This window comes from Strongylocentrotus purpuratus, unplaced genomic scaffold, assembly GCF_000002235.5.
Source record: "Strongylocentrotus purpuratus isolate Spur 01 unplaced genomic scaffold, Spur_5.0 spur5_scaffold_1, whole genome shotgun sequence".
NCBI lineage: Eukaryota > Metazoa > Echinodermata > Echinoidea > Camarodonta > Strongylocentrotidae > Strongylocentrotus > Strongylocentrotus purpuratus.
Window position 1 is genome coordinate 30,401,516 of NW_022145594.1, and position 21,917 is coordinate 30,423,432.

General features: G+C 36.4%; 2 protein-coding genes across 3 annotated transcripts in view; both read right to left on the reverse strand.

Moving 5' to 3' along the window:
• Positions 1 to 2,829: 2,829 nt before the first annotated feature.
• LOC105443178 lies at positions 2,830 to 14,039 on the reverse strand. Of its 2 annotated transcripts, none has more exons than XM_030978017.1 (7): positions 13,435 to 14,039; positions 11,443 to 11,719; positions 9,008 to 9,155; positions 8,307 to 8,367; positions 6,186 to 6,368; positions 4,928 to 5,275; positions 2,830 to 3,374 (listed from the first exon to the last, which is right to left on the reverse strand). In XM_030978017.1, the coding sequence occupies exons 1-7, from the start codon at positions 13,587 to 13,589 to the stop codon at positions 3,119 to 3,121; spliced, it is 1,428 nt and encodes a 475-aa protein (XP_030833877.1). In that variant the 5' UTR covers positions 13,590 to 14,039; the 3' UTR covers positions 2,830 to 3,118. The 2 variants fall into 2 exon arrangements, with proteins under 2 accessions (XP_030833877.1, XP_030833876.1); XM_030978016.1 differs by having other exon boundaries at positions 6,186 to 6,389.
• Positions 14,040 to 14,870: 831 nt separating this feature from the next.
• The window catches only part of LOC105443456, a 37,523-nt gene continuing 30,476 nt past the window's right edge, over positions 14,871 to 21,917 (reverse strand). Inside the window, exons 7-8 of the mRNA XM_030978018.1 lie at positions 15,865 to 16,032; positions 14,871 to 15,278 (exon numbers count right to left, since the gene is read on the reverse strand). Coding sequence (XP_030833878.1) covers positions 14,961 to 15,278; positions 15,865 to 16,032 — 486 coding nt within the window. The 3' untranslated portion in view covers positions 14,871 to 14,960. The remainder of the gene's footprint in view (positions 15,279 to 15,864; positions 16,033 to 21,917) is intronic.

Sequence of the window (21,917 nt, forward strand, 5' to 3'; positions counted from 1 at the left end):
AGAAAACAAAGAAAAAACAAACATTATCAAGTACATACATGTCCAGTTGGGCATGATCTACATGATCACAACTTCACTCATTCCTGTCAACTTTTCACTTCAGAAAGATAGACAAATATGGTCTCTGTTAATATATTGAGTATATACATCACTAATCACTCTGAGACGAGTGACTCCTGATGGGAATGGGTACAGTTAAGAAAATCTGGGTAAAATGAATTTCTTTAGGGAGCCAACTGTGTATCCTCAACTTGAGAGACCCTGGAAAGAATGCATATAATTAGGTACAACATGGTAATGTAAATACTTCATAAAATAACAGTTACAATACAAAAACAACCTCATAGTCATTATTGCATACTGGGGCTTCTTTCATTTTCAACCAAATAGGATAGCATATTTAAATATTTAGCACATACATGTATGTTTGAAATTATGGTATTTTATTGCTAACAATAATATGCTTAAAGGTACTATGTCCCATTTGCAGGCCAAAAAATGAAAAGGTTAAATTCCAATGGCATTTGAAAAATAATACTAATTTAGAACTCTCCTTAAAAAAGGGGGCTTTAAAATGTCTTTAAGTGGGAAAATAAAGACTATTAGTTGTCAAATCGACTTAGGAGCTATAGAGCCAATAAGTAATAGTCTTGATTTTCAGACCATGTACCGCATGGTCGTACGTTTTATGCTGCGCAAAGATTCAATCAGTTTAATTTAGGCCATTACAAGAAGTGGGTTATTGATGTAGACAAATCCTTTACAGCTCATTTTATGTATGTTATTACCAAAGAAGAAGAACAAGCCAGTCAGTCACTCAATAGTGTCTGACAGTGAAGTCTAGCAAGTAAACGGGATTCCTTGAATAATTTGAATATTAGGACACTGCTAACGTTTAAATTTCACAGATAGGACATACCTGACATATTCATTATTCCTGCAAAATTTCTACAGATTTTGAGGTTGGCTGCAAAAGGGACATAGCATCTTTAACCCTATTTAGCCCGGGGGGGGGGGGGGGCTTGAGAAGCCCCCCCCTCGACATTTTTTGCGATAATTTTTTAACGCAAGAAAATCTTGCACTGAAATTTTGTGACTTTTTTCTTTCGAGTCTTGCGCAACTTTTGAAAGAAATTTTTCGAAAATCGGACCTACCATTACAAAGTCACGTGTCCTTTTTTCTTCGCATGTCAGCCCGAAAATTGCTCATTTTTGTGATTTGTGTACAAAACATATGGAAATCTCATTTTTCAAATAAAGAGGTAAAACATTGGTTATTTGGTCTTGTTTAGATTTTAGGTGTTTATTTTGGGGTCAAAATAGTTGAATTATAGTTCGAAATGAAATAAAACAACAAAAACAATAAAATACATAAGTTAAAAAAACAAAGAAATACATAAGAAATTATCAAAACATTAGATAACATAAGGAATAACCCTGGTTTTTCAAATTTTTGTGTTTAAATGTTTGTGCTTAAATATGAATAATGTCTGATTTATGGGCAAAAATGTGAATTTAATGACCTTATTTGCATAAATTACCATAAATATGCAAATGAGTGAATTTTTCAAAAAAATTGAAATTACCATAGTATTCTATACACTTCACTTGAAATGTATGCAAATTTTCGCGGCGATCGGGCGTTTCACGGCCGAGATCATAGGGGGGGGGGGGCCTGAGAAGCCCCCCCCCCCCCCCCCCCCCCCCCGGGCTATGCAGTTTCAAAATAGACCGGGCTAAATAGGGTTAAGGCATGTCCGGATTTAGTAAAACGGAATAATCGTAATATATCTATCTGTCAGCCTCACAAGGAAATATCCTTCAATTAAAGTCAACTATTTATAATGATATGTGTTCCAGGCTTCTTGTGAAGGACACACAATTTACTAATACCAAAATTCTGTATTCCACTAAGACAGTTAAAACTGACCCAGGGTCTAAAAAAACAAGATAAACGCTCTTGGCGGTCTCGCCTGCATTACGCAATTCGATATGATGAAAAATGAGGTTGGAACATTATAGGCAGGGTGGCCCATTAGCAGGCTCCAAAAAATGAAATCCTCTGAATATAATCAGCATTTTGAAGTGAATATTGACTAAGAATCACCAGAAGAATTATTTACTGTTAATTGTACCACGATCGATAACTTACTTGAATGAAATATGAACAAAGTAATAATTTTTATTTTGTATTAATTCTCATATTAAGTTGTGAAAACATAATCTAAGTCTACTGACCTAAAATGACCTTTGACCTTGTGACCTGGAATTTGTGTCATATGACTTGTGATACTTGATACCCTTGGGTACAAGTTTCATGGAATTTGAACAAACAATTTGAAAATATGCTAAAAATTCAAAATCTTGATGTTGATGCCACAACAAAGTCTAAGTTTGTTGACCTTAAATGACCTTTGACCTTTACTTAGTGACCTGAAATTCTACTCAAATGATTGGCGATACTTGATAACCCTATATTCCAAGTTTCATTGACTAAGAACTTATACTTTAACAATTATATCAAAAATTCAAAAACTTAACCTTAGGTTAAGTTTTCGATGATGATGCCACAACATAGTCCAAGTCTGTTGACCTGACATGACCTTTGACTTTGACCTTGTGACCTGAAATTCTACTCAAATGATTGGGGATACTTGATAACCGTATATTCTAAGTTTCATTGACTAAGAACTTATACTTTAAAAATTATCAACAATTCAAAAACTTAACCTTAAGTTAAGTTTTTGATGTTGACGCCGTCGCCGACGCCGCCGTCACCGGAGAAACGGCGCCTATGTCTCGCTTTTTGCTACGCAGGCGAGACAAAAATTGGAAATTTAGACCTCAAATTAGTTAATAATAATACTAATACTAATATTCTACATTTATATAGCGATTGAAACATCTATGATGTCTCTAAGTGCCCTAAAGAAATGTCATTACTCTGGTCATAATTTTAGGCTTGCCTGCACACAAAGTATCCACATTCTCCACTCTCTGGGGAGAAATTCAGCCAGGTGTCATTTCACGGTTTCTTTGTTAAACCTGCGATTTTGAACAAAAGCCTAAACACAGTGTCACGTTTAAGAGTTCATATTGCCCCAGTTGGAAGTGATTACTATATATACTTCACTAAATCTCCAACCTCTGCATCCTGTAGGATAGTCTTAAGCTGGGCCATATTACCACCTGTCCTTGTCTTCCACTGTGCCAAGCAATCCCTCGTAGCTCTCTGGTAGTCCATGTTAAACTTGGCTAGAATGGCGTCAGCTTGGTCGTAGCCGATGCCAAGATGTGTGCATAGCGTTGCGTAAGACCTGGGAGGCATGTGTTTCGATAGTTTGTTAAGTATTCCATCTGATTCCAGATTAATCCTGAGGAATGAAAGAAGGATTAATACAATCTTTGCAACCGATGATGTCCCTTTATATTTATGAGTGTAAGTGTGGAGCGCCTTGAGTTTCAAATTTTGACAGACATGAGTGCTACTCTAAAATCAACTGTTATCATTATTGTCATTAACAGCATTATTATTATTAATATCTGGATCATAATTTATCATCAGATATTATTATTATTATTATCATTATCATCAGTTATTATCAATAATATTATTGCTATTATTATTATCATTATTATTATCATTAATATTATTATTAATCCATGATTGTTATAGTGGAGTAAAAATAACACATAATTTTACCATAAAGTTACACCAAAACATTTCTACAAATTATGCCCACTTTTAAAAATAGAAATGGGTACAAGGCCTCTATTTTGTGCTTATCGAGCACACAGTCACACAATGTAGCCTACTTTCACGAACACAGGTACATTCTAATTCACATGTTTGCTAACATTAAAAAGACGTTGCCGAAACATATATTATTAACTATTTACAACAGTATTGTTTTACCACATGTCAACTACTGTAATATTATTTGGGGTAATACTTACAAGACTCATTTATATAAAATTCATATTCTTCAGAAACATGCTGTTCGTATAATTTCTAATTCTAACTATATGACTTCAAGTGCTCCTTTGTTTTATGATTTGAAATGTTTGCTAGTCTTTGACCTCATAAAATTAAACAATTTTGTCTTCATGTTTAATTTTCATAAACAAGAGCTCCCATCAATATTTAATAACATGTTTAAAACAAATTCTTTTTACCATTTTTACGAAACCAAAAATAAATCGAACTATCATTACCCCTTTGTACGTACTTCCTTGACCCAACATACTTTAAGATTCCAGGGTATACATGATTGGAATTCCTTACCTTATAATTTAAAAAGTAGTTCAACCCTATCAAAGTTTAAATATTTATGTAAACAGTTCTTGTTTAAACAAATGAAGTGCACTGGGTAGATTTTTCTGTACAAGGTTCTGCCTGCGGTGTGTGTTGGTGTGTCTGTATGCATGTGAATGAATGAGGGTGGGTGTATGTTTGTTTTGATAAGTTTTACAATATTTGTTATAATAATTTGCTTGTATGATTACCTTTGTACAGGGCCCCATTCTCACAAGCTTTGCTTTTCTTGGGGTCCTTCCGATTTTGCTGTTAATTTGTTATGTATTTTATTTTGAATTTTAATGGAAAATAAATGAAATGAAATGAAACATCATGGGGGGGGGGGATTAGGACAATTACCCCCGGAAACTATCCCCCCCAAGGACAATAAACCTTCGCTAAATTACCCCCCCCCCCAGCCCAGAAATACCCCTAGGACAACCACCAGAAGAAAATTACACCCCACCCCCTGTTCATTAAAGGGGGAAGTGTACCCTGATGATAATAAGTTGGTTTCAAATAAAAGCAGAATATTTTTCAGAGAGGTGATAATCCAAGGGGGTAATTTTCGATGGTAATCGTCCTCAGGAGGGGGGGGGGGGGTGTGAGGGTTCGACGTTCTGTACTGACCTTACAGCGGAGTCTGCTATGAGAGTTGGAGGTTCAGGAACCTTCCTTTGTTCCTCATTGGTTGAAGATGATGGCACAGGTGAGCCTTCACCTCTCATGCTCATGCTCTCTGAGCCATGATTGCTAGCTGACTTATCTGACGACCCACTCCCACCACGAGGAGACGCCTCATAGACGGCCTCTATATCCTCACCCGTTGGTTGATTGATCGATCTTGTGAGGATGGCATCGATCAAGTTGGCCGCTGTAAAGGTGCTCCCCTGCCCTGGGTCCTCCCCTTCCTTCTTCGCTTTCGGCTGGGGCTCGAACAGATACGCAAAGAGCTTAGGCGCATCTCCAGTGATTGTCCTAGAACCCACAAAAATTAGCCTACGTATGAACACAGGTACATAATCATTCACATGTTTGCTAACATTATGGGGGGGGGGGCACATTGTTTGTGAACTTTCTTGCTCTTTCGCAAAAAAACATACCCCTATTACCCCTTTTCTAACTCTAATTAGAAATTTGGGGATCACTTTTGGCCATGTTGATAACTCTGCCATAACAACTCTTTTTAAAAGAGAGAAAAAACACAATTTCCTTAATTGTTCATAACAAATTGTGTGACCCCTTTCTGCCTAAAACCGGTAAGCAATGGGCTCTTGATACTACCGTACTCTGTTTTGGGCTTATTGAATACATATTCACAAAACCTATCCTATTTTTCCACCACTTTCTACATAGACCTTTCACAAGTTTCCAAATATTGTGACAATATTATGATCACTTTCTCATGAAATTTATAAACTAACAGATAGTGGATGGTACTCGTTAAGGTGAAAAACAAGAAGACAGCCTTTTTACAAATATTTAAACATTGACAAACATCGCCGAAAATTACCCCCTTTTACACCAAAATCAGTACAGGGCTTGAAGCCAACAGGCTAGCCAGGACACATAGACACCCAAAATCTAAGTCTCGAAATTTGGAAGTTGTAACTCAGGGCTCATGCATACTGACTGTAAAAAGTTAAATCTGGACCATTCAAAAAAAAAGTCAGTGTGGAGCCCTGTATCATGCATACACAAAGTCAAGATGTAGTGTTACCAGTGGGACATTAGGGACTTTTAGATTTGCGTGGACTGAAACGTGTGACGTCTATTCAAGGCAGTGCATTAAAAGGACGTCGATCTTAGCAATCCCCATTGTCTTTGTGCGAATCTAAAAGTCCCTATTGTCTTACTCTACTGATACCAGAGCAACTAGACTTCATACTTTGATTGCTTCTCTGGAATTTCAGGATCATCCTGTGGAACTCTTGACTGAGTAGAAGGAGCTTTCCTCTTGAGAGGCCTGCTCAGACCGCTGCTACCTTCTGCATATGTCTGAGACAATTGACATACAGTATCTGATGTATTACCAACATACTGTTGAGGGTAGTCTGATGGTGGTAACGTCCTTCCAGATTTCAGATTGATCCTGAGGAATGAAAGCATGATTATTACAATCTTTGCAACTTGATGGTACCACCGTGACCGTGAATTTTTGGGTGTAAGTGTGGAGCACCACGAGTGTCAAGTTTGACAGACGCGAGTGCCACACTTAAATCCACTGTTATCATTATTATTATCATCTTTATTATTATTATTATTATTATTATTATCATTATTATTACTATTAATATCATTATAATAATTTGTTATTATCAATATAATCAGTTATTATTATTATTATTATTATTATATATATATATTCATTATTACTATTAATCCATGATTGTTATAGTTATTGGCACGTGACATGATTGACATCCTGGTATAGCTTTTAAGGAACTGCTGTTTGGGATTACTGCAACAAGTAACAAGGAGTAAAAAATAATCCCCTATTTTACATAATAATTACACAAAAATTGTCTACTGACAAAATATGCCCCTTTAAAAAAAAAAAAAGGTTACCTGTAAAAAATGGCTTCTAAATAAAATATTATTTATTTTGCTTATTGCGTACACATTTACACAAAGTAGCCTACTTTCATGAATACAGGTACATACTCATTCACATGTTTGCTAACATCATGGGTGGGAGGGGGGGGGGGGTGACATTTTTGGTAAAATTTCTTGCATTTTTGCAAAAATCCATACCGTTATTCCCCCTTTTTCTAACTCTCATTAGAAATTTTGGGGATCACTTTTGTAAATGTTGATAACTTAAATAACTCTGCCATAACTAGAGAAATCCCTACCTATAAATAACATACTAAAAAAACTTGTAAAAAGAGAGAACAAACACTATTTCCTTTGTTATTAACAAATTATGTATACCATTATAGAGATATAAAGTTTAGCACTGATCTTAAGATTACATTGTGAAACGTGATGCCCTAATTGCTATAGAGCGCTTTTACAAACCAAAACAGAAGCAATTTTTAAAATTAGTTTGATTGTATTAATCCATTAACAGGTTTTGAGTTTGATGGTAATCCATCTATCGGTTCTATCATTCTAATGATCATGGGATCAAAAGCTAATTTTGGATACATAATGAGCCCCATGACCTTTGAAATTGACCTCGTGACCCCAAAATACAATCAGTTCATTGGCTCTGCAAGAAACATACATGACCCATGTTTGGCGGGAATCCATCAATCGGTTCTTCAGATAACCTGATCACGAGAACGGGACGTATGTACATGTATACGGACGGAGGAACAATCTGAAAACATAATGCCTCCGACTACTTTGTTGCGAAGGCATAAAAACCCAAGAAGCACTTGGGAAAAGCTGCTTATTTGACATTATGAAATGGGTTCAAGAAGGTAGCCAATGAGAAGCGTCAAAATTATGGATCACGTGTGCGTTCATTAATTGTTATCATATGCACGGGGAGTGCATTTTGGTGATAAAAACCGTCAATTTCTCGCATTTATATTCATAATGTAGATCCATCTTAGTATAAAACAAATAATACATGTTTTTAGCTCGTGCATTAGTGATATGCACTGCACTTGGTTAAGTCACAATGATACTGGCAATGAACTCGACAAGTCTCATTTATTATCCTACTGTGACTTAACCTGCGTGCAGTGCATATTCACTAATGCACTTGCAAACATGTATTATTTGTATACATACAAATCAATGATTATTGTGAGGTTTTGGATTGATTAAAATCAAGAGATGGTCTAATTCTTGCTGAGCAACACATGCACTAGACATAAATATTTAGTCTAAACTTTCTGTTGTTGTAATATTACAAAAAATATGGAATTTGAAGAGCAAGTCCATTCAGACTTGATATCTGCTAGGATATTCTTCCTGAAAAAGCTCATAATTTTCTTTTTTCTTTTTTACTAAAACACAGCCTTCTCTTTAAAATAATTATAGATTAGTAACATACTGTGATAGCGTTGACACCCATGCTGCTTGTGCTTCTGCTGTTGTTCTTGTTGTTTCCATGTCTTTATTTCAAAGAAAGAGAAAAGATGAAAAGATGAATGATTATAAATTCATAAAAAGCCAAGTCCAATATGGTTTATGTCAGGAAAGCACAATATACAAATGTTTACGGTAATCAGATTTAGGCTGGTCTTAAAGTTCAGATTCGATGACAAGGCTAACAATATTTCTGTAATGCACTTAGAGACATCATAGATGTATTAAGTAGTATATAAACCCAGAATATTCTTCTGAATGTTATTAATTGTAGTACAAAGCATAGGAAAAGAAATATATCTGCTGTTATTTACCTCTCTTTAGAAATCTATCCATCTGATTGGTCGAAATTGTAGTTATGGTTTTAGCCATGCCCTCCCTACCGGTCAATAGTCTTTAAAAGATGCCCACATTCTTTTTAAGATACTATATGGGTTCCATATTCTATTTTTCTGTATTAAATAGGGTATGGAAAACCCAGGTACAGGTTGACACCTGCACATCCCAATTAGTTATACAGATAATTCCAGGCATGAGTAATAATAATAATATTAAAGATGATGATAATAATAACGATAACAACAACGATGATAATAATAACAGCTTAAGATGATAATAATGATGATAATTAAGATCCACAAAGAATTACACAGAGCAAATACGTACCATCGTATGGCAAGGTAAATTCATTCAAAATAGGTTTTTGATCCAAGGTGAATTTGTGAAACTTTTGGATTTCCTCCGACTCGAGTGGCTGCACTTCAAAGGAGGATTGTTTCCTGTCAACGAGGTTGATATCCCCTGTACCTAGTCTCTATTTTAAAAGAAGAAGGAATTCAAGGAAATTATTTCATTTTTCGAATTCATTTCCATTAAAAAAACAACTGATAATGTATAACATGTGGCTAAAAGTTCATCACGCCCTTAAATAAAATGATCATTTTCAAATTGCATATAAATCACATAATCATGGTAATGGTAATGGTTTTATTAAAAAAATTCATTTGCAGCCAGATGGTTGAATTGCAGAACTTTGTACATTGTAAAAACATAAATATTTATACACACATAAAACGTATTAAGACATATCACGCAGTGATTGAATTTTCTAAATAAATCAGTGTACACATATATAAACAAATTAATACAATTAATAAAATTCGCTTAACATTCTATTCCACATCACCATAGGGCTGGAGGGAAATATAGAAGAGAGGTAGGGAGGATAATAGTGCAGACAGCACGGGAGATCCAGGAAAAGTGTGAGATAGAGAAAGACAGAGAGGGGGAGAAAGAGAGAAAGGGAAAGAGGGAGAGAGAAAGAGAGACAAAGCGAGAGATAGAAAGATATATATATATAAGATAATGCTGAGGATGAGAGTATATTTTAGACATATCGAAAATAAGGTAAAAAGTACAATTTCGACAGAGAGAATACTTGTGGTAAAAAATGATAAATTACATTTTACATTTTCATTGGTGAGTTATGGATAACATATATTGTAAATTATACATATATTGTAAATTGGTCGGTACCTGGAAAAACAGGTATTAAAAAGCATGGAAATGCCCTGTCTGCTGGTCTCTCTTGAATCAACTTTTCTTGGTTCTCTTGATTTAAACATTTTGTGTATTGAGTTTTTATGAAAATATGATTGGAATTCCAGATGATAAGAATTCACTTAATAATTGTTTGCATCAAAAGAATGAAATTAAGCAGCTATGTAATGAGTACCGGTAGATACTCTAAATACACTGCACACAACAAAATATATTAGAGTTGAGTTTTGATCCAGTGCAACTGTGCACAGACTGCATTCTACTAGCTTAATGTGCTCTAAATATCCAGACCTGCCAAAAACTGTATTCTTTAATCCTAAAAGTTGTATTTTACTGACAAAAGTTGTTTTCTTAAAAATAAACACGGACTGTCACATGAATCAATGCCTCTTACAGTTCCTACATACAGAAAGAATTTTTTTAATGGATCATTGGTTGAATATGCATGATTTCGTCACGACTGTTGTGTTCGATGAACCAATGAACATCCCCAAATTGCCGATGTGAGATGCTTGTAGGATACTTGACAGGACAGAATGGGCATTTTGCCTTTGAAAATTGCACACACACAATTTGTTTTTGTTTTTTGAAAATCATATTTTATTGAGGGAAATCGTACTGTCGTATTTGCTTCTTAAAATCGTACGAAATACGACTAAATCGTACTGGTTGGCAGGTCTGAATATCCCTTTAATAAAAAGAATAATTTATAATCATGCAATTTTTTAACATTCAAGTTTGATAGTGATGGAGTTTGATGGAGAGACACTTGATATAGAATTTTGAATTGGTCACTGAACCTGTCATAAACTGACAGATCAATATCGATGATGAGTAATCCATTAACAGGTTCTCAAAATATAAAAGCTATTTTTCATATACATGGCTCTGCAAGATACATACTTGTCCTGAGTTTCATAGTAATCCATATGTTGGTTCTAATGACAATGCGATCACAAGCTATTTTTGCATACATAATGAGCCCCATGACCTTTGACCTCATAACCCCTAAGTCGAATCAGTTCATTGGCTCTGCAAGATACATACCGTACATGAACCAAGTTTAGCCACAATTCATCAATCGATTCTTGAGATAATGCGATCACAAGCATTTTTTGCATACATAATGAGCCCTGTGACCTTGTGACCCCAAAATCTTATCAGTTCATTGGCTCTGCAAGATACATAACCCAAGTTTGGTGGGAATCCATCAATCGGTTCTTGAAATAACGCGATCATGAAAACGGGACGTACGGTCGGACAAACCGGCTACTTCGTTGTGGAGGCATAAAAACAAAACAGACTGAAGGCGTGAGGCGTGTTTGCACGTAATATTGAATAAAATATATATTTAAAAAAAAAAAAAAAAAATGTGTGTGTTTGTGTGTTGCTGGTTTGTGTGTGCATTTGTGTGTTTCTGTAATTGTGTCTGTAAGTGTCTCTATAACGGGGGTGGGGGGGGGGGGGTAGAAATGGCAATACATAAAAAGAGATCCTTACTTTATTCATCTACACCTCTATCTTTCAAATACAGAACATACCTTCTCGTCTGAGACGTTATCCTCCTCATCTGAGGTGTTATCGTCCTCGTCCAAGACGTTTTCCTCCTCGTCCGAGACGCCATCCTCCTGGTCCGAGACGCCATCCTCCTGGTCCGAGACGCCATCCTCCTCTTCCGAGACGCCATCCTCCTCGTCCGAGACGCCATCCTCCTCGTCCGAGACGCCATCCTCCTCGTCCGAGACGCCATCCTCCTCGTCCGAGACGCCATCCTCCTCGTCTGAGAAGTTATCCTCCTCGTCTGAGACGTAATTCCTCCTGAATTGATGTTCAGGAAAGAAGATAAAATATAGGTTTGGGGGATAGGATCTTTGCCCTGTAACATTTGAAGTGACTAACAATCCAATCAATTGTAAAAATCTGTTGTATCTCCAGTTTTTCTACAATTAATTGTTTCTTATTAAGCATTGTATTTACCTGTAATAGAAAAGTAGTGGTAAGTTGCTATTATTTATTATGTTCCAATTTATTGAAGGAGATGTACAAACAATTTGTGATACTTTTAATGGTGAATTTCAATGTTACAGGGTCTAGGCACCAGAGGCGTGAGGTGGTATTCTAAAATTCAAATTATCTTTTATGCTAGTGAAAAAATGTTTCCTGTTAAAGCAAAGATAAAAATACCAGATACAAAATACCAGTATGTTACATTCAGGCCCCATTTCAAATGCACTCTGGGATAGTTAGGTGTCCAAGTCGCTTCGTGTCTATTTCACACATTATTTTGATTATGATTATGTGTGTGTACTTTATGTTCAGACAGTACCCACAGTGATTTATCACGATTCTCAACGATTTTAAGAGTGGATCATTACGTAAAAACGTATGAAAATATTTGTACACATACTAAAATTAACATATTTGGTGTTGTGATTGGAAAGAGCAAGTAGAAGCGTAGAAATAATAATGTCACCTTTCTTTGGTTATGTTCATTGGCAAGAGTGAAACCTTGTCTGAAATATTAAAGGACATGACTACATTAAAGGGTTCGTTTGCTTTTTAGACGATTAATGGACATACTACTTTTTGGTGGGGTAGTCTAATGTTAAGCCCGTCATTTTCTCTAAATTTCAAGAAGATCCTTTCATTGTTTTAATCTAGACATCTATAAGATTTGGAGGATCTTTCTCTTGTTTGTCATTGCTGCCGTCACCAAAAATAAAGAACCTAGATGTAGCTTTCAGAGACGTACCTATATACATTGGCTCAAAATTACTTCAGAGAGGCTACATCTGTGCATTTTGGGCATATTGGCGATAGCGAGAATTTCTATGTAAAGCTGGCTATGTATTTGTACAGTTTAGAGATAAATCTGCACCAACACCTACAATTAGTCCCATTCCATGCAATCTCAATTTATGATAATTAACATAATTTTCACTTTTTGAATGTAGCAGACAACATAAGGTATAGTGCACAGAATACAACCCAAGAAAACTAAAACATATGTTTATTGGGGACACTTGTATATATTGTTCACAGCCGTCAGGCTGAATAGGATAGGTGCCTAACCGGCATCATCAAGAGCAGACAGATCCTGTAATGAACGAATAAAACATCCACCATTTTTTTATACGAAAAATATCCTAGATCCTTGTTATTTGATTTAAAGAGACTTTCAAGATTGTTCTTAGTAATTATCGCTGATAAATAAATCCAAATTTAATAGGCTTAATTTAGCGCGAACACAGGGATAAGGGCACTTACCTCTACAAGCATCAATGCACAGTGATATACATGTATTAATCCACACACAGTATATACAGCATATTAAACTCTACATGCCCTGCTGTGGAAAGATCGTTAAATAGTACTAGAAACTATAGCATGCTTTTTCATGGAAAAACATGTAATATTCTCAGTAAAGGAATCACACATGACCCTGCTTAACCAATCATTTGATTAGGATCTAGGAGTAAGTTGTATAGCAATAAAATGAATTTGTAATTCATTATGTTTAATAGTTCACTTACCGTGGAGAGTCAGTGAGTGACTGCAGGAATGAATCAAAATCCGCTTGGTACTTTCCATTGAACATGAAATTTCCATTACTGAATTGAGGAAAAGAATCCTGAAAAGAAATGTATGGGCATGCTTGGTGATAGTGATTCATGTAGTTTTCCTCCATTCAAGTCTGGCTGAAATACTATACCATACATGTACATACCAGGTCAGTACTCTCTCTGGCATATAGACTTAGTGTCCTTGTTACACTGACACCTCCTATACACCGCCCCTCCCCACCAAATACACACACATACAAAAAAGCTATGTTGATTGAACTGGTCAATATTTCAACAGAACTTTATGCTGACACCCCCTCCTCCCTTATCATGCACCTGTCCAAAACATCAAGAACAAAAACAAAAAACTGTGCTTAAAATAAGTACACTGTGATCAAGATCTGCATCCTTGTTTAGTGACTATTCAATCTGACGTATACTCTCAGACCCATGATGACATTATTCAAACCTTATGAATTGATTTGAACTATTTGTATTTATTAGTCTTTAGAGTACTTCAGTGATCTGTTTATACTGAAATTGTATTATTGCGTAACTAGTAACACAACACTCTCCCCCCCCAAAAAAAAAAAAATAGATGGAATTCGACTGCGCGCAGTCGAAAATGATGCCTCCGTCATAGAGCAATATTACAAACCAAAACAGAAGAAATTTTTCGAATTCAAGTTCAATTGTAATTCATTAACAGGTTCTCAGAATATCGTGATTACAAGCAATTTCTCATATACATATATGACCCTTTGATCTTTGACCTCATGACCCTAAAATCTACTCAGTTCATTGGCTCTGCAAGATGTCCTGAGTTAAATAGTAATCCATCTGTCAGTTCTAATGAGAATGCGTTCACAAGCTATTTTTGCATACATAATGAGCCCATGACCTTTGACCTTATAAACCAAGAATCTACTCAGTTCATTGGCTCTGCAAGTAACATACATGACCTAATTTTGGCAGGAATCCATCAATCGGCTCTTGAGATAACGCGATCACAAGCTGCTTTTGCATACATAATGAGCCCTGTGACCTTTGACCTTTGACCTCGTGACCCCAAAATCTAATCAGTTCATTGGCTCTGCAAGATACATACATGACTAAAGTTTGGCAGGAATCCATCAATCGGTTCTTCAGATAACGTGATCACGAGCTGTTTTTGCATACATAATGAGCCCTGTGACCTTTGACCTTTGACCTCGCGACCCCAAAATCTAATCATTTCATTGGCTTTGCAAGATACATACATGACCAAAGTTTGGCAGGAATCCATCAATCGGTTCTTCAGATAACGCGATCACGAGCTGTTTTTGCATACATAATGAGCCCTGTGACCTTTGACCTCGTGACCCCAAAATCTAATCAGTTCATCGGCTCTGCAAGATACATACATGACCAAAGTTTGGCAGGAATCCATCAATCGGTTCTTCAGATAACGTGATCACGAGAACGGGACGTACGTACATATAGACGTGTGTACAGACTTACGGACAGACGGACGGACAACCCGAAAACATAATGCCTCCGGCTACTTCGTAACTGAGGCATAAAAACTCCTTAAACTCATCTCCACTGCTGCATGTGTACATGAATTCATCATGACATGGATATAGAGTACAAACACACATACATACCTGTAAGGTTGACGCCTTTGCATTCAGTGTAGAATAGAACTCCTCCTGGAACTCCTTTCCAACTAGTTCCAGGCAAGTCAGGTTTGGCATGGAACACAAAGCATCTGCTAGGTAATGTGAAGAGGCTGATGTTGGACACCTAACATCTTCAAGCCAGACAGTGTCGACCTACATGTATACAAACAGTGATTCATACAAGTACATTACCAGAGTACACATTTTCATTGAATTACTGCAAATATAACTGGGTGCTCTGATATACATGTATGTGTATGGCTATGCTTGGGTGACAAATGCAATGGGCTTTATATAGTCAAATATAGGATTTGGATAAGGGCTACAAATAGGTTTGAGCTCAGGTTTAGTGATAGGAATACTTTTTGGTGCAGGGATCAAGTCCCCCCCCCCCCAAAAAAAAAAGCTTACTTAAAAACTTTAAGTTAGTCTTCATTAAACCAAAATATCTTTTCTGAGGCAATCCTTTAAAAGTGATGTTTTTTGCAGAACATCATATTTTTAACTCGAGCCATCTGAATTCTGTATCTTACACTGCACATGAAAACCCCTCTTTTTATAATACTGTTCCTTTGTCTGCTAAGACTTTTATACATTTTCATATAAAAAAATTAACACGTTGACAAAATATTGACAGCATGTTGCTAAAATATCATAACTCCTTAAATTCATCTCCACTGCTGCATGTGTACCTGAATTCATCATGGCATGGATATAGAGTACAAACACACATACATACCTGTAAGGTTGACGCTTTTGCATTCAGTGTAGAATAGAACTCCTCCTGGAAATCCTGTCCATCTAGTCTCAGTTCAGTCAGGTTTGGCATGGAACACAAAGCATCTACTAGGTAATGTGAAGAGGTTGATGTTGGACACCTAACACCATCAAGCACGACATATTGGACCTACATGTATACAAACAGTGATTCATACAAGTACATTACCAGAGTACACGTTTTCATTGAATTACTGCAAATATAACTGGGTGCTCTGATATACATGTATGTGTATGGCTATGCTTGGGTGACAAATGCAATGGGCTTTATATAGTCAAATATAGGATTTGGATAAGGGCTGCAAATAGGTTTGAGCTCAGGTTTAGTGATAGGAATACTTTTTGGTGCAGGGATCAAGTTAAGAATTTGGTTAGTACAGGATGGAAAGCACAGAAAAATTGTTGATGGGCATGCGATCAGAAATCGGTTAGTTCAGGGTAGTTGGCGCAAAAAATGCATCAAAAAAGATTTATAGGACTAACTTTTACTATTATAGCCGTAGTACATGTAACTACTGCGTATTCATCTGAGTAATTGCATCCATCCAAAATATTTATGAACAAAAACAAACACAGGACGCTGAGTAATACCCAGCTCATCTTGAACATAACTACAACATGAAGGTTACGTTAATTTGCCAAAAAGATTCTCAATTTCATTAATTTACATATACTTCTAGATCAACATGTATGTTTCTCTTTATATAACTTTTGTTTACTAGCTGTCATCATGTGAGGCACTCAACATCATGAAGGCAGAGAGTCTTGATCTGTACACAAATTGAATGACTGAAATAGGTTTAACCCTATTTAGCCCGGGCTATTTTGAAACTGCATAGCCCGGGGGGGGGGGGGGGGGGCTTCTAAGGCCCCCCCCCCTATGATCTCGGCCGTGAAATGCCCGATCGTCGCGAAAATTTGCATACATGTCTAGTGAAGTGTATAGAATACTATGGTAATTTCAATTTTTAGAAAAATTCACTCAGCATATTTATGGTAATTTATGCAAATAAGGTCATCAAATTCACATTTTTGCCCATAAATCAAACATTATTCATATTTTAAGCATTCTTTCTCACTACATATATTTGTTAGACCATTTGGAATAATAATACAACATAAAAATAGAAAAACCAGGGTTATTCCTTATGTTATCTATTGTTTTGATAATTTTTTATGTATTTCTTTGTTTTTTTAACTAATGTATTTCATTGTTTTTATTGTTTTATTTTATTTCCAACTATAATTCAACTATTTGGACCCAAAAATAAACACCTAAACTATAAACAAGACCAAATAACCAATGTTTTATCTCTTTATTTGAAAAATGAAATTTCCATATGTTTTGTACACAAATCACAAAAATGAGCGATTTTCGGGCTGACATGCAAAGACAAAATGACACGTGACTTCATAATGATAGGTTTGATTTTCAAAAAAATTCTTTCAAAAGATGCGCAAGACTCGAAAGAAAAAAGTCACAAAATTTCAGTGCAACATTTTCTTGCGTTTAAAAATTATCGCGTAAAATGTCGAGGGGGGGGGGGCTTCTAAAGCCCCCCCCCCCCCCCCGGGCTAAATAGGGTTAACACAGGTAGATGGAGGGGGAGCAGGAATTTTGTAAACATGTGGTCAGAGACCGCATCAATGAAAGGGTCTTGTTGGGGCTAGTATTTATTTGCACAGAGTAGTTTTCCCAATATTAGTCCTTTGTATACTTTTATAAGTTAAATCAGACAGTGAGAAGTCAGAATGTGTATTATTTATATGTTTTGAAATACTTAGTACCTTCAGGTGATTTTTATGTACATTATAGTAAGATCAAAAGTGCATGAAAATATAAGGCCTTTGTCAAGAGTCAGGGATAGACAGTCCAATAGGATATAACCATAATGAAGATTCAGGTAAGAGGAAGATCAGGAATTCCTGAGCGTAGGAGCGAATTGCAGTGATTCTACTGTTTTTTAGAGGTATGTGAATTAAATGCAAATCTTCTCAGTAAAATATTCAGTATAGCACCTTTTCATTGTAATTCAAATATTTAGACCAGCATTGCTAAAGAATGATAATTTTATTTACAAGCGTAAAATGATTATGATGATTATAATAACAGATGTTATATTGTACATGAAAGTGGTCTAGCTATAGAACATATACATTCCTTACTATAATTTTCCTTTGTGGTTCGTATTATGTGGCCTGCTATGTTTTAATAATTTGTATGTACTATAGTTCTGTTGAATGAAGACATAATACCATCAAGGCAACAACAAAATAGCTGAATACCTAGGGGGCAAAACCTTAATTTGGGGGGTTTGGTCGGGATGTTGTAGGTCGGTCGGTATAAATATGATCAGAGGATCTTCCTGCACAATTTCTAGGTGGACTACCCTGACAATATTTTTCTGGAAAAAAAATAGTCATTAGAAGATAATTTTTAACAGAACATCATTTTACCATGCATGTGATATCAATGAAAGAAAATTCAATTATCTACAATAATAATAATAAATAATAGGATAATTATATAGCACCAGTATCCGCCAAGCTCTGACGCTCATGGTGCTTTACGCATATTACCCTGGTCGTAGCCGAGCTGCCAAAGTAACTAGTGCTGAATAATACCAGGTACCCATTTACACCTGGTGGAGTTATTTCTCCATATTTCAATCACTTTTGAAACTGAAGAATTAAAAATATATAGAAACCCTTCCTAATATTAGTTGAATACGATCTGAAAATTACAGGTTCATTGATTTTTATGTAAAAAAATGTATAGCGTAGTAAAGTTCATTTTGGACAATATGCACAGACCAGTTCCTTGATGATACGTTTAACGTGCGTCGTTATTGCCGCATATCTGTCATGTTTGCCCTTGCAACTGAAACATGAATCATCTAATTGCATTCTATCCTTTTTCTTAATGATTGAAGGGACAGTGAAAGGTTGGGCTGGGCGATGGGGGAGACACAAGTGGCAGGGGCAATTCATAAATTCCCCCGAAAATTAGTAATTCTGATTTGTAATTAAAACAAATTGTGTAAGGTAATTGTAGAATCTTGGTTTTATGACATCGTCAAATAAAACATAGAATCCTGTCTGGATCTACAAATATTTTAATGAAGTTCTATAAATGACTAATCCAGAAAAACAGAATATTCCGGATTATTTGTAAGGGTTGGCAGGTATGTAATATTAGTTGAATATGATCTGAAAATTACAGATGTTTTGCTTTTCATGTAAAAAAAGTTATAGCATAACAAAGTTCATTTTGGACAATATGCAGTTTAGTTCCCTGATAATACATTTAATATGAGTCATCATTGCCGCATACCGTATGTGTCAAGTTTGCAACTGAAACGTGAATGATTAATTGCATTCTTCCCTTTTTCTATAAATGACTAAACAGAGTTGTTAGCAACATCAGAGAGACAGGAAATCAAACATTACAAGTACATTTCAACTAATAGAATGATGAAGAAACTATCAGAAACTTCCTAACCAGCTTGAACCTTTTGGTATGAGGTAGGAATTTCAGTTGCAGGTTTGAGGATGTAGTAAGTTTTGCTAACTCAAATCAGAATATTTTTACTCTTAGCAAACTTTTGGATTATTGATAAAATATTATCTAGCAGCGTGTTACAGAATTTCCGTATGTAATCATCTGGCATCACTATGGAGCAATCCTGAAGATTCTTCTCAAGGACTCTGTATAACAACATTACCTGATGTAAATATAAGAGAAAGTGAACCAATAAATATATAGTTTCTTATAATAGTTCCACTTTAACACTTGTAGATTAGAATAAACCTTAATATAATGTAGCATAAATTTTGTTCCATCTTGTGTTTTGTATCACAACACTTAAATCGGATTTGCAACCTTTTGTGATGACTTTACATGTTTGTTACATCCAATGCTCCTGTTAATCCAATACTAATATACCTGTTACCCCCATCTCAATGTTGTTTTATTATTGATATAGGTATAAGAGGGTGACATTGACCAAAGCAACCTCATACTAGATGAACTTCAGAATTCCTGGGTCTGTCTTTTAAGATCTTACAAGAATTACAAGAAAGAGTGAAAGTTTGCCTGCTAATGTAAAGTAACATTTCAAAGTTAGGTTTATATGAAATATAAATACAGTGCAACTATTATTCAAATGATACACCCCTCTATATTATAGGTTCCTACAGCAAGATGAGTAACCAGCCAAGAAAACGTGTGGCAGATAGTGCCATGTCCCGGCATGTGCCTGCTAAGAAGTCTTCCAAAGATATGAGCACTGACTACACAAAATGCATCATATGCCAACAAGAATCTGTGATAAGCCTATTCTTCATCCAGTTACGTGTGTAACAACATATATGAACAAATTTAAGGCTCTTCGCATTCTGGTCGGTCAAAGTTAAACCCTTATGATGTTGTAGATGAGCTGGAAGCTCCTCTTTTCCAGCTCCTGGTCTGTCCACATTCCTCGTAGAATCATCCGCGTAAGGTATCGAGACATTCTTGAGGAGCTTGGTGTCGATAAAGGAGATAAATACCGGGCGACCATCTTGAAACATACATTACATGAATACTATGGGTCACATATTTTGGTTCTCAATCAAACCAAAGGTTCAGGATTTATATGTGCTTCCACATTACCACTTGGTGACGCACTGAAAAAACTGAGGCGCCTAGAAGGAGATGATATCGAGGGAAAACACCATACACTCCTGCAAGCATCAAAGATTCTTAGAGCAGATTGTGAAGTGTAAGAAAGAGATGTGTGAGAAAAATTCAACTGAGATTTCATTCACATCTGCATACAATATGGTTCCAGACTCACTCACTCTTCAGATGGCCATGCAGACTGAGGACGTTCTGCTTATGTGGCGCCTCGGTAGAATGATCACAACTTCGCAACTGGTGGATGCTCCTAGAGTTTTAGAAGCAGGACTTCCGGGCTTTTCCTCATTCCGTGCTGACCTCCATCCACATAGACAGGCTAGAATCATTAGCTATCTTCCTCTGATCCCATCTTCTCCAACTAACCCTACTGTACTAAAGGAAATGATGATTTGACGTGTCAGGACATCACATGCACGTCGTAACAAATACACAATTATAACTGGAGATCAGGCTACATATGAGCTCGCTGTAGCCATCAGAGACAAGCATCGTAGTGAGTTCAGCAATGTGGTCTTACTGCTGGGTGGCTTTCATCAAGCTCACAACAACATGAAAGCAGTTTGCAGATCTTTAGGGCGGCAGGTGCAGAAGATTTTCTTGGTGCAGCTGGTCTGTGCCAGGAAGGGGCTGCCAAGAAGATGTTTGGTGATAAAGCCGACTACTACCAGGCCATACATGCCCTCAGAATCCTGAGCGAAACTATGTGGCGCCTCTACTAGGAAGCATTCTAGACATGATGGGCAGCAGACAGAGAAACAGATCACTGGCAGCCTGAGGTGGAATCTGTCTTGAAAATGCTCTATGAAAAAGACATCACGGCCACTGAAAAGTTGCAAATGCTTCAGAATTCCCATGAACAGTTATCAGCCCTTCAGGAACTTTTCCCAGAATCAATGGTTGATCAACCAACAGCAATCTTCTGGTCCACCTTCCTGATGTTCTGCATAGATTTAACTACTACCAGCGAGAAGCTGACAGGGTAGGACATGTCTGTGAATCATATTGAATGATACCTTACCTCAAAGCAGCAGGGCATTACAAATATGGGCAGCAGTCTCTGACTCTCTATCTTGATGAGATGAAAAATCTTCCTAAAACAGCCCCTGATGTACATGAAGCACTTATGGCAGGTGCATTTGTTGCAAGGAGAGCAGATGGCAAGCACAATTGTGTTTCTCCTGACATGCTTCTTGAACAGACAAATGCAGATGCCAAATAAAATAAAATATTGATGCTGCATCTTCTTTCACCCAGCCCTAACAATGAATCTGGTGTATGTCGAGTAACAAGGGACACAGAGATGGTCATCAAGGTAATGGTAGCAGTCGAGACGA